A 12,864-nucleotide genomic window follows, 5' to 3' on the forward strand; every position below is an offset into this window, starting at 1 on the left:
CTACTGATCTTAATACTTTTTATAATTCTAAAGCATTATTTCTCGAAAGCCTTGAGAAAATAACTAATGATGCTAATTTTGTTTGGAAAGACTGTTTATCAGATACACTATTATTAAAATTTATTTAGGCTTTGATTAGGCTTGGATTCTTATGATACATTAAACTTTATTGACTCTACACGCTTGAATCTTTCATACAAATTTTCCTTAGCATTTTCATTTACAATTATATTAGGATTGTATTGAGATAATGATGTATTATCTACTTCAAATAAATTATGCTCAAATACATTTAAACTATTTGTATCATCAGTGATTTTCAGTAATAGCTTATTTTTATTTTTTTGTCTTTTAGTATGCTTAGATAACCAAAAAATAGGTTTATATGCATATTTTGGCATTTTCTAATACTAAATAAAATATATAGTAGAACCCGTTTAAGACGATTTCCCGGCTAATATGCTAATTTTTACGAGTCTCTTGATTTTGACTACATTTAACAAGTAACTAACTCTGGATAATACGCTCTATGTTCCCGGATAATACGCTCGTCTTGTCAATGATGTTCATATAAAATTATATTGTATATAATACATATACATTGTATACAATTTAAAGAAATACTTCACTAATAATAACGATAACGAATAATAACAAATAGTAACAAATGCACTTAATCATGTTAATGAGTTAAGAAGATTAATTGCATCTTTTGACAACGCTGATGAAACGTTACATCTTCTTAATAAAATTGAAAACTTCCTGTATTCAAAAAACATCAAAACTTTGAAACCATGAAAGATAGACGACTTTTTTTAAATAAGTAATATAAATTTAATAATTCACTCTGCAAAAAAAATATAATAAAAAATATAATTTATATGTATATAATATGGATGTATTGTAAAATATAATAAAAATTTTTTGTTCCCGCCTAATACGATTTCCCGCTTAAGACGCTATTTGTAACTGGTCCCTTGGAGAGCGTCTTAAACGGGTTCTACTGTATTTTAATTATTACTATCATAAATTTTTTATAATAAAACTATTATTATATCAATACGCCGCCGCCGCCGCCCATACCGGCGAAATATATATTAATACTATAATAGACCTAAATTCCTCTAAACAAATAAAACCATTCGAATTTACAGATGGGAATTATTATCAATGACTACCAAGGCCGTATCTATGGGGGTCCAGGGTGTCTGGACTCCCCCCCCCGAAATGTCTTCAATATTTTACGAATGTTTAAACTACTTATTTATTTTTAATACCAACATAAATATTTTCAGTCAAAAATGACTTAAGCTCCAATTAATCATTGACTGCTTTTAATTTTATACCATAATATCATATGAAAATATATTATTAATTATAATAAAAGAAGATTAAATCTTTTTCTCTCTTATATTTAATCAAATATCAAAAGTTAAAATCGAAATTCAATAAAATTACGATGTACATATTTTGGACTTCTTTCAAAAAAAATGTCTAGACACGGCCATGCTGACCACTAAAGCAATACGGGAAAAACCGATATTATAATAAAATTATATAATATATAATATTAATATAATTAATTTTGTGAAAACAAAACCATTTTATTGATAGTGGTTTGACTACAATGACGTAAACAATATTTCATATTTATAATAAAATCAATTTATTTCCGAAAAAAAGGTACCGTGCAACAACGGTCTAAATATTTTTCAAACAGCTGTGCCGCAATAAGGATCCCTTTAATGTTAAAACATGATTAAATATAGTTGAATTAATTAAATAGTAATATCAAATAACATTTTAAAATATGAACACGAAGTCTAGAGGCCCAAACCAGCCAAGGGCCCAGTCCGACACTGATAGGTACTATAATAATTATAGACAGTAATATGCACAGTGACCATGGTGACAAAATCTCAGGTCTAACCTAAATAGTTAAATAATATATACTAGAATAGCACATATAATATTATAGGCAGAATACATTTATTGGGCTGGCGCAATCACATAAGTTAAATCGCACGCAACACCATGTTACTGGATTATAATATTATACCTAATATCTTTATTCAAATAAATAATATACGTAGGCATAAATAACTGCAGACTACTTAACAACTGTTAAAAATTTAAAATCATTAGACATCAGTAATATTTCAAAAGTTATTTTTCGATTATTTTAGTAGTCATACTCTAACCCTAAATATTGACATTAGGTGTTAATGAAAAACTAAAATTATTGAATAATTGATAAATATCATGTTCCAAAGGTTTTTTATTTCTTTAGATAAAATTGAAATTCAGTAATTCAGAAATCTTGAGCATAAATAATACAAAACAGCATATAGGCTAAATGTTTAACAAACAGATTTTTTTTTTTTTTTTGTGAATTAATTGGTTTATCAATTATGATTAATAACTATCTAATTAATATCTAATAACTATCTAATAACTATCTAATTAATATCTAATAACTATCTAATAACTAACTATTAATTAAACTATCAATAAATAATATTTATAAGTAAAACTACAATAAAATTTAATTATAAGATTAAATTTAAATAATTTTAATTTTTAAGTAAATCAATAAATCTTCTTTTTGGTTTCCTTTTTTGCATTTTTCCGTACTATTTGGAGTCGGCTACCCTTGTCTTAACCTCCTCCTCACCTAACACATTACCACTTATTTGATTTTTAATCTTTATTCATAAATCAATAAATAGAAATTAATAACATTTTTCATAATTCATAATCATAAAAAACAAACTAAAAATAAATTTGGCCAAACGTCTTGATTTACTATAGAACTTGAAACTTTTCTATATGGATGAGAGTTTAGAAAGTCAAATTAATTATTTAGTCCACTGGGACTATGATCTTGAGAAGTAAAAAATAGTTGTTGTCCAAGAAATGTTTAATTATTAATCATTCTTCGTTTCTTTGATTTTTGTTCATAATTTTTAGCCAATAATTGTATTATTGGAATAATTCAATATTTCATTAAAAGCAAATATTGGTACAAAAATATTTAAAGGTTCTGTAATAAAAGATAAATGTAATGTATATAATTGAACATTATTAATATGTTACTGAGGTTTAACATTGATGTATTAATTAACAAATTAATGCCGAAGCATTTTTCACCTAATGATCTGATGTACCTTATCAACTAATTTCTTGATTTTTCTGAAATTCCCAAATGCATTTCAAATACCATTTGAATATCCGGGTATCCATCACTTGACTCATTAATCAAATTTAGCATTGTTTTCTCTTTAAATAAAATATTTTCAACAATCATACATGAAGAGTAAAAGCCATTATTAAAACCATATTTATACCATGACTGCCAAAATTCTAGATTTATACTCAGCATACATTTTCTAATTATGTCCAAAAATTTGAAATATGAATAAAAGACAACATTTTTATCAGAAATACTTTTTAGATCTATACATCTTCTGTATATAATAACAACACATACAATAAAATTTAAACTTCTATACTTATACACATCCATTGCATCAATCAATTTTTTAAGATATTTTACGATATGCTGTAAATCATCAAAAATCCACTCAGTATCCAATGCAACACATTTCAAATGTACATCATATTCTTTAAATAACCGAACTATTACATCCATGATTGGTGATTTAAAAAATGGTTTATTCTTAAAAAATTATATTTTTAATTTTCCTTATTCTTTTGATATTACCACCACGACAATTAATTTCCCCAAATAACATCTCTATGGAACAAGTTTTATCATTTAAACTATCTAAATAATCATGATAATGTCTATTGTCATAATTTTTATCTGGTGAGTAAAAAAGGGAATTGGATAATGGAACAGCATTCCATGAATTTTTATTATTTATACTATTGATCTTATTTACATTAATTGATTGATCTTCATATCTATACATTGGAACAAAATAATCCTTGGACGATGAAACATCTACAAATGCATTTGTATTAAATATACAGTCTATAGCATATTCATCATTTATTTTTTCTTCATGCTGATATGTTAAAACAATTGAATCACATAAATTTGAAACGATATTAGTTGGATTTATATTGTTTACATTGCCTTTATAATTTTCAATATTTGATGCATTTCCATTGCTATTTGCTGAGTCATTCGACTTGTTTGATACAAGAGAAGAGTTTACATTATTTGAATGTTTAGAACCATTTGTATTATGTTCATTTTGAATATTCTTATCAGATCCATTTGTTGAATCAGTGATATCTTTTACAGCTAAAAAAACTTTAGTTGGATTTCTACTTTTTGTTTTTTGTAAATTATCTTCAATATTTGATGCATTTTCCTTGCTATTTGCTGAATCATTCGACTTGTTTGATGCAAGAGAAGAGTTTATATCACTTGAATGTTTAGAATCATTTGTATTATGTCCATTTTGAATAACATCAACAGATCCATTTGTTAAATCAATGAATTCTTTTATAGGTAAAACCACATTAGTTGGATTTATACTTTTTGTTTTTTGTAAATTATCTTCAATATTTGATGCGTTTTCCTTGCTATTTGCTGAGTCATTCGACTTGTTTGATGCAAGAGAAGAGTTTATATCACTTGAATGTTTAGAATCATATGTATTATGTCCATTTTGAATAACATCAACAGATCCATTTGTTAAATCAATGAAATATTTTATAGGGAAAACCTCTTTAGTTGGATTTCTACTTTTTGTTTTTCGTAAATTATATTCAATTTTTGATGCATTTTCATTGCTATTTGCTGAGTCATTCGACTTGTTTGATGCAAGAGAAGAGTTTACATTATTTGAATGTTTAGAACCATTTGTATTATGTTCATTTTGAATATTCTTATCAGATCCATTTGTTGAACCAATGGTATCATTTAGAGCTAAAAGAACTTTAGTTTGATTTATAATTTTTATTTTTCGTAAATTATTTTCAATATTTGATGCATGTTCATTGCTATTTGCTGAGTCATTCGACTTGTTTGATACAAGAGAAGAGTTTATATCATTTGAATGTTTAGAACCATTTGTATTATGTTTATTTAGAATATTCTTATCAGATCCATTTGTTGAATCAGTGATATCTTTTACAGATGAAAAAACTTTAGTTGGATTTCTACTTTTTGTTTTTTGTAAATTATCTTCAATATTTGATGCATTTTCCTTGCTATTTGCTGAGTCATTCGACTTGTTTGATGCAAGAGAAGAGTTTATATCATTTAAATGTTTAGAACCATTTGTATTATGTTTATTTTGAATATTCTTATCAGATCCATTTGTTGAATCAATGTTATCATTTAAAGCTAAAAAAACTTTAGTTTGATTTATAATTTTTGTTTTTCGTAAATTATTTTCAATATTTGATGCGTTTCCATTGCTATTTGCTGAGTCATTCGACTTGTTTGATGCAAGAGAAGAGTTTATATCATTTGAATGTTTAGAACCATTTGTATTATGTTTATTTTGAATATTCTTATCAGATCCATTTGTTGAATCAGTGATATCTTTTGCAGATAAAAAAACTTTAGTTGGATTTCTACTTTTAGTTTTTTGTAAATTATCTTCAATATTTGATGCATTTTCCTTGCTATTTGCTGAGTCATTCGACTTGTTTGATGCAAGAGAAGAGTTTATATCATTTGAATGTTTAGAACCATTTGTATTATGTTTATTTTGAATATTCTTATCAGATCCATTTGTTGAATCAATGGTATCATTTAGAGCTAAAAAATCTTTAGTTTGATTTATATTTTTTGTTTTTCGTAAATTATTTTCAATATTTGATGCGTTTCCATTGCTATTTGCTGAGTCATTCGACTTGTTTGATGCAAGAGAAGAGTTTATATCATTTGAATGTTTAGAACCATTTGTATTATGTTTATTTTGAATATTCTTATCAGATCCATTTGTTGAATCAGTGATATCTTTTGCAGTTAAAAAAACTTTAGTTGGATTTCTACTTTTTGTTTTTTGTAAATTATCTTCAATATTTGATGCATTTTCCTTGCTATTTGCTGAGTCATTCGACTTGTTTGATACAAGAGAAGAGTTTATATCATTTGAATGTTTAGAATCATTTGTATTATGTCCATTTTGAATAACATCAACAGATCCATTTGTTAAATCAATGAAATATTTTATATGGAAAACCTCTTTAGTTGGATTTCTACTTTTTGTTTTTTGTAAATTATCTTCAATATTTGATGCGTTTCCATTGCTATTTGCTGAGTCATTCGACTTGTTTGATGCAAGAGAAGAGTTTACATTATTTGAATGTTTAGAACCATTTGTATTATGTTCATTTTGAATATTCTTATCAGATCCATTTGTTGAATCAGTGATATCTTTTACAGATAAAAAAACGTTAGTTGCATTTCTACTTTTTGTATTTTGTAAATTATTTTGAATATTTAATACGTTTTCATATGTATTGTTTGATTCAATGGTTTTATTGGATGCTGAATTGCTGATGAATGAATATTTATTTTGAGATTTAAGTGTATGTTGATTATTGTGTGCGTTACATACATTAGAATCATCAGACATTACTGGAAATTGTGAAGGCTCTTCGTAATTTTGATTTGGTACCATATCTACAATCATAAATAAAGTTATAATTAGTTCTTGAATTATTGAAATTAATATTAAATCTTTAAATATTTATTTAAGATATTAAATCAAAATTTATTCTTATTCATATGTTATTATTTAATGTTTATTCGATCCTTCAATTTGATTCAATTTATCCCTTTATGAAACCACAATTTTTTTTTAATTATAAATATTATACGAAGCAATCACTACTTTAATGTTTTATTTCGAATACATTTCAAGCTTGAATAGATTTTTTTTACACGTTTTTCACCACTTGCTTTGTTATTCAAAAGGTTTATTGTTAATTATCTAGTTAACATCGTCCTCTTAAATTATAAATATTATATTTATTATTTACAATAGAAATATATAATTTTATAGTATTTCAAAATAACTTTAAGATTTTTATTTATAGAATATTGAATTTTATTGCAATTGTAAAGAAAATCTGATTGCAAGTTTATAAATATTTAGGATTATTTCAACTTTATATTACAGTATTATAAAGCTATTCGTTATATTTAAAACATTATTTTGAAGTATATATATATATAATAAAATAAATTTTCTATATTCGATGAATAAGTTATAAATATTTTATTTAATAGAATAATAATTCGTCTTAAATACAATATACTATACTTATTTTAACTAAAATATTTATTAAAATGTCTACCTATTATTGTTGTAAGTTTTTACGAAACAATTTTGGCTTAAGCCTGACATTTATCAATGGGGAGATTTATAAAATAAATTTACACAATTGCCTGATGGTCATAAAAATTATATATTCCAATATTTTTTATATTTATTTCATTTTCCTCGAATTTTTGACAAATTTATTAATTATTTCATTAGGTGACAAATCTGTTTTCATCTAGTTTACGTACCATATTCGAAAAATAAATCTACTTTACATTACAATATTTCTTTTCCATTGTACATATTTTATTACACTACTACATTTAAAAGTTTTCTTAGTCGATTGAATTTTGTATTCTAAAATGATAATTTGAATGCCTAATGCGTAGGGGTGAAATCAAAGGAATAATTATTTCCCAAGCCCTCAATAGTGTCATATTAATTATATGTATACAAAATTTAATATTAAAATATAATAGTAAAATACCATTCATTTATTATTAGAATATCCGAATTAAGACGTGAGATGAATTAAGCACTATTGACTAAAAATATTTATTATTTTAAATGTGATTATTATATTATATTATAACGTGTTAGCCCCCGGGGCTCTCGATACCCGCCGTCCCTGCTAATGTGTATTTAAAATGTATAAGAAATTGTTAACTAAAAATATAATCCCACAGTTATCTAATTATTTCACGTGATACTTTTGTAGTAAAAACAAACTTAATTTCAATAATTACGGGTTCAATATTTTTTTTAAAAAAAAGGTATATTATATTTGGTGATTTTATTTTATTATCCATATTAAATATTTGAAAAAAAGAAATGCAAACACAATAACAAACAAAATATTGTCTACAGCAGTCAATACGAGAGTGTGTGGTATTGGTAACTATTACTATCATTCCGTAGGTAAGTATTGTGTTTGTTTTTCCCCAACGTTCTAAACTGCATCATAAATTGTGTATCTTCCAGTAAAATATTTTCTCAGGTTTTACCGCCATGCAGTGAAATATTATAAACACTGAAAGGCAATATTGTTATTTTTAGTCTATTGCCTATTCCTAAAAATATTCTTCGATGAACAAAAAATATAATTGTACATATTTTAAATATGTCTATTTCAACTGAACATCTTATTATTATTATTATTATTATAACATTTCAGAACAATAATATTTAAATTTTAGTAAAATAAAAACAAAAAAATCGAATTTTAATACCACTTATAGAAAATCAGGTATAATTTACTTAACCAACCACCTCAAGATTTTTGATATTTTTTGGGGGGAGAGGGAGGAGTTTGAACCCTTACCCTCCTGAATATGTCACTGTATGAATATAAAAATTAAAATTAATAAAATTTATATTTTATGTATTTTCTCTGTAATATTAACTATTTCAGTTTCTACAAAACGAATAATTTCAGATGAAAGTTGTATATTTCAAGAAAAATGGATCTATAGTTATTTTTTCACTCCTGTTAAAGAAAAACCAGTATGTTTAGTTTGTCACTAATTTATTTCAATAATGAAAGAAATACAGAGATATTTTCTACCATTATTGCTAATATTTTTTTAGAATTATTTTAAAAATAATATCCTATAATGGTCGTAAATATAATTTTAAATATTATTAATCCAAAAACTAATCATACTTTTATTATTTAATGATTTAATATTATTATTGACTTTCGAATAATCATTATTTAACGTTGACAAAAGTTCAACATTATTCATCCCATGATTTTCAACTAAATTATAGTTGTTTTTATTATCTTCAAGATATTTTGATCCAAACATGCTTTCCATTATTTTTTCTACTTTCTCCATTTTTTTTCGTTATATTATCTTTAATATGATCAACATTAAAATTGTTCATCGTTCTGGAAAAAAAAAAAAATTCAAAATGTTCTCATTATCACTAGTTACGAAAAGGTACATAAATTTATACATTATAATTCGAGTATAAGTTATCATCTTTAATGAATTGATTAAGTACCTATAATTTAGATTTTAAAATTATATCAATAATACATTTTTGATGATAAATATTGAATTAATTTTTAATATTTAATTTGAAACGGTCGTACCTTACGAAATTTAATATTACTCCAGTCTAAGCATTTATTTTTTTTATTTACTTATTTATTTATTTATAAATTAATTTACGAATATTAACCATTTATTAATTTTTAATTTTTATTTAATTTTTTATTATTTTATTCATTATTATGATGGGTCAAACCAATGTTCCAACTTGATAATTGAAAATGACTGAATATTTAAACATGAAATTAACTGATACCAATTTAAATTGGTATCTACTTCAATAAAACCTGTAAGAAATTTAAAGTTGTTCCAAAACAGGTGCGTACATAAAAATATATTTTTGGGGAGGTTTTAAGTTAAATATTTTCAAACTTATATAATCTATAAACCACTTTTACTCTTTAAAAATATATTAAATAATTTCTCTTTATTTCGGGGAGGGTGATTGAACCCCTAAAACCCACTTTATATACGCGACTGTTCCAAAATACATCAATATACATAAAAAAGTGTACTTCTGAAGCTATTATTAAATTATTAAATTATTAAATAATTGAAACTAGACTGAATTGTATTTGTTAATGCTGATTTTTTTTAACTATTAAATAATTGAAAGAAATTATTTTTAACATAAAGCGTAAAAGTTATTAACAATTATTAAAAACATTATATACAATACACTAATGGTATAACTTCCTGTCACTACCATAAACAATACTTATGGGTAATAGATATCATTATATATTAATAGATTTGTATAGAATTATAAAAATATAAATTTAAATTTAAAAAATTATATTTTAATTGCAAACATTAATTCAGAAAAAAAATACCAAGGTTTCCCTCAATATCATCGTTCGTATCCTAAAATTTATCAAAAATTTAAATTGTATTCCTAAGATGCCTATCACAATAAGTAAAAGGTTGAAACTCAAAATAAAATGACTAATAATTTTCTCATGACAAAAAAAGGGGCGAAACCGTTTTCGGCCAGTTCACTTTTGGGCCATTCTGGAATGTCCGTTTTTGGCCATTACATTGTTTTGGTCATCAATTAAAAATATTCTTCCTGTTTATTTTTTCTGTCGAACTACCAAATTATATCTCATACCTAGAACAAAACTGTATCAACTCAAAAAGTGGATATTTTAAGTAAATTATATAATTCGGTTCTACAAACAAAGTTGTCTGAACCAAAAAAACAATTTTAAACCTATCTTGATTACTCTCAAAAAGATAGCGCTTTAAATACTTTTTGCTAAATGACTGATCACTACCAAAAAAAAAAAAAAAAAAAAACCATTGCAATTTAAGTCGCAAAAAAAGTATATTTTATAATTGTTACAGTTTTGATGTGATATAATAATCATACATCATTTTTAATTTATTATTTAAAATTTATTTTAAAATACCTTATTAAGTCAAGTAAAAAAATATAAAGTTATAATTTTCATAATTTACAATTTATATTATACTATTAATATACCTATACTACTTACTTTTACTTAAGTAAAAAATGTATTAGATCGATACATTTGTAGACAAGTAAACCAATACTAATTTAAATAAAAAAAACAATTTATAATCTTATTTATTACTTTTATTGCTACACATAATTTGATATGAGTTGGTATTAGGAATTGTAATCTGTTTTTTTAAAAAATTATCTATACCTAATGTAAAATTTTACATTCCAGAATAGCCAAAAAATAAATGGTTTATTTTGGCTAAAAAATTTCCCGCCCCGAAAAAAGTATGCATTAGATTATTCAATAAATGCGCAGAATAGTTTTTTCTTGTTAAATGGTTTCAAATTAATTTTGAGTAAGGAAATCAAAAAAATGATGTATAAAATTATAAACGCCATATAATTATTATTACCAATTTCATTATTAGGAAATTAGATGTTCATTGAATTGAATTGAATTGATTGTATGAACTCATGAATTTATTAGCTTTTAATTTAGAGTTAATTTAATAAAAAAATAGCATGTGCATATAATTTTAAAAATTCAAAAATGAAATGAAAAAAAAAGATTGAATAGATAAATGTTGTAAAAAAAATATTTTTTCTAATAATATTAATTAATTTTGAAGCTTAATAAATAAATAAAAAGCAAATTAATGTTATATAATTTTTCTGCTTCAAGTATTTTAATTTATAGAGATAATTTTTTTTATGATTTAATTATAATTTTTAATATTATAAAAATATATCTTAATGGTGGAAGGTGAATACTAAATAACGCTGAAAAGTTTTGATTGTTCTGTAATTAGTTGCGTTGGTTATTCTCATTTGTATACTTTTTAAACAATTGTCATAGTATTGATCTATAAAAATTGGTTACCTAAATAAAGTCCATAAATAATGATTTATGAATAACATTATTATATTTATAATTACGAAATATAATTGTAGGCAACTAAAAATATATGATCACTTAAAAAGTGCCAACACAAAAAAAAAAACAAAAAATAAAAATTATTGTGAAATTAAAGGACTTGTTTTAATACACCATATCAGAAAGAAAAATTTACTTTTTCAAATATTTTCAGCAAAAATTTGATAATAATTTGATGATTAATAATAATAATTTTCAAAACACAGAAAGCAATGGCATAAAAAAATAAATAATAAGTGACTTATATGCAAGGCTGGGCAAATAAATTATATTTTTTAACTCGATTAAATTAAATTAATTGAGTTCATGTTCAATTAAGTTAACAATTAAGTTAATGCACATGAGAATTACATAAATTAAGTTGAAAAATATTGTGAACTTAACTATGTCCAGGCTTGCTTATATGTATAAATATATTAAAAATAAAACGCATAATTTCTATAGTACGTTAGCTTAGATATAAATAGCAAACATTATACCATAGTGATTAAGAATAGCCATAGGCTTCAAAAAAATTAGAATCAAATATTTCCATAAGTATCTTCTTATATATGAATTTAAATGTAACTAAATGTTATATTAACATAATAAATAGGTAACTAGTATAAAAATAAACAGTGTATACCTAATGAGTATAAAAAATAAATAAACAGGGATATAAAAAAAAGCCCTTATGATATAGTTAAATAAAATTATTACCTTAGAATTGTATGAAATAAAATTGATTGTTAAGTAAATACTTCTGAAAAAATGACGGAGATTTTAGCCCAACACAAAACACAAGCGGATCGAACACAGATCGGAGCACGACTGAAGAAGCGGCAAGTAACATTAACTAGTGGAGGCAGAGATCCCCTCAAATGTTATTGATCGAAATCCTATGGTGTTTCTCTGCCACTATGCCCTCCCTTTCCTAACGTGTATTATGATAAATACGTACATTCAACACGATAAAAGATGCTTTACAAAAGATAAAACTACCTGCGTTTTTAAAAACCATATATTTTGTATATTTTATTATAACAACCCCTATACATTATAATAATAATAATCTTTTTCTTTATTATACACAATTTAGAAGTTTTGAGTACGTACATACACACACACACACACACACACCACACACACACACACACACACACACACACA

At 24.2% G+C, this 12,864-nt stretch overlaps 1 protein-coding gene across 2 annotated transcripts; it reads right to left on the minus strand.

Annotated features, from left to right (window-relative positions):
- Nucleotides 1–3,665: 3,665 nt before the first annotated feature.
- Nucleotides 3,666–12,564, minus strand: LOC112686323 (probable serine/threonine-protein kinase DDB_G0282963). 2 transcript variants are annotated; one of them, XM_025558541.1, is made up of 3 exons: nt 12,415–12,564; nt 8,920–9,147; nt 3,666–6,613 (listed from the first exon to the last, which is right to left on the minus strand). In XM_025558541.1, the coding sequence occupies exons 2-3, from the start codon at nt 9,092–9,094 to the stop codon at nt 3,681–3,683; spliced, it is 3,108 nt and encodes a 1,035-aa protein (XP_025414326.1). In that variant the 5' UTR covers nt 9,095–9,147; nt 12,415–12,564; the 3' UTR covers nt 3,666–3,680. The 2 variants fall into 2 exon arrangements, with proteins under 2 accessions (XP_025414326.1, XP_025414327.1); XM_025558542.1 differs by lacking the exon at nt 8,920–9,147.
- Nucleotides 12,565–12,864: the final 300 nt, after the last annotated feature.

This window comes from Sipha flava, unplaced genomic scaffold (assembly GCF_003268045.1).
Source record: "Sipha flava isolate LNK unplaced genomic scaffold, YSA_version1 304_pilon_pilon, whole genome shotgun sequence".
Lineage (NCBI taxonomy): Eukaryota > Metazoa > Arthropoda > Insecta > Hemiptera > Aphididae > Sipha > Sipha flava.

Coding starts and splice junctions, on each gene's coding strand:
- LOC112686323 (XM_025558541.1), bottom strand. CDS start 9,094: ATGGAGAAAGTAGAAAAAATAATGGAAAGCATGTTTGGATCAAAATAT. Junction 6,614..8,919: donor TAAATCATTAAATAATAAAA/GTATGATTAGTT, acceptor TTATGATTGTAG/ATATGGTACCAAATCAAAAT.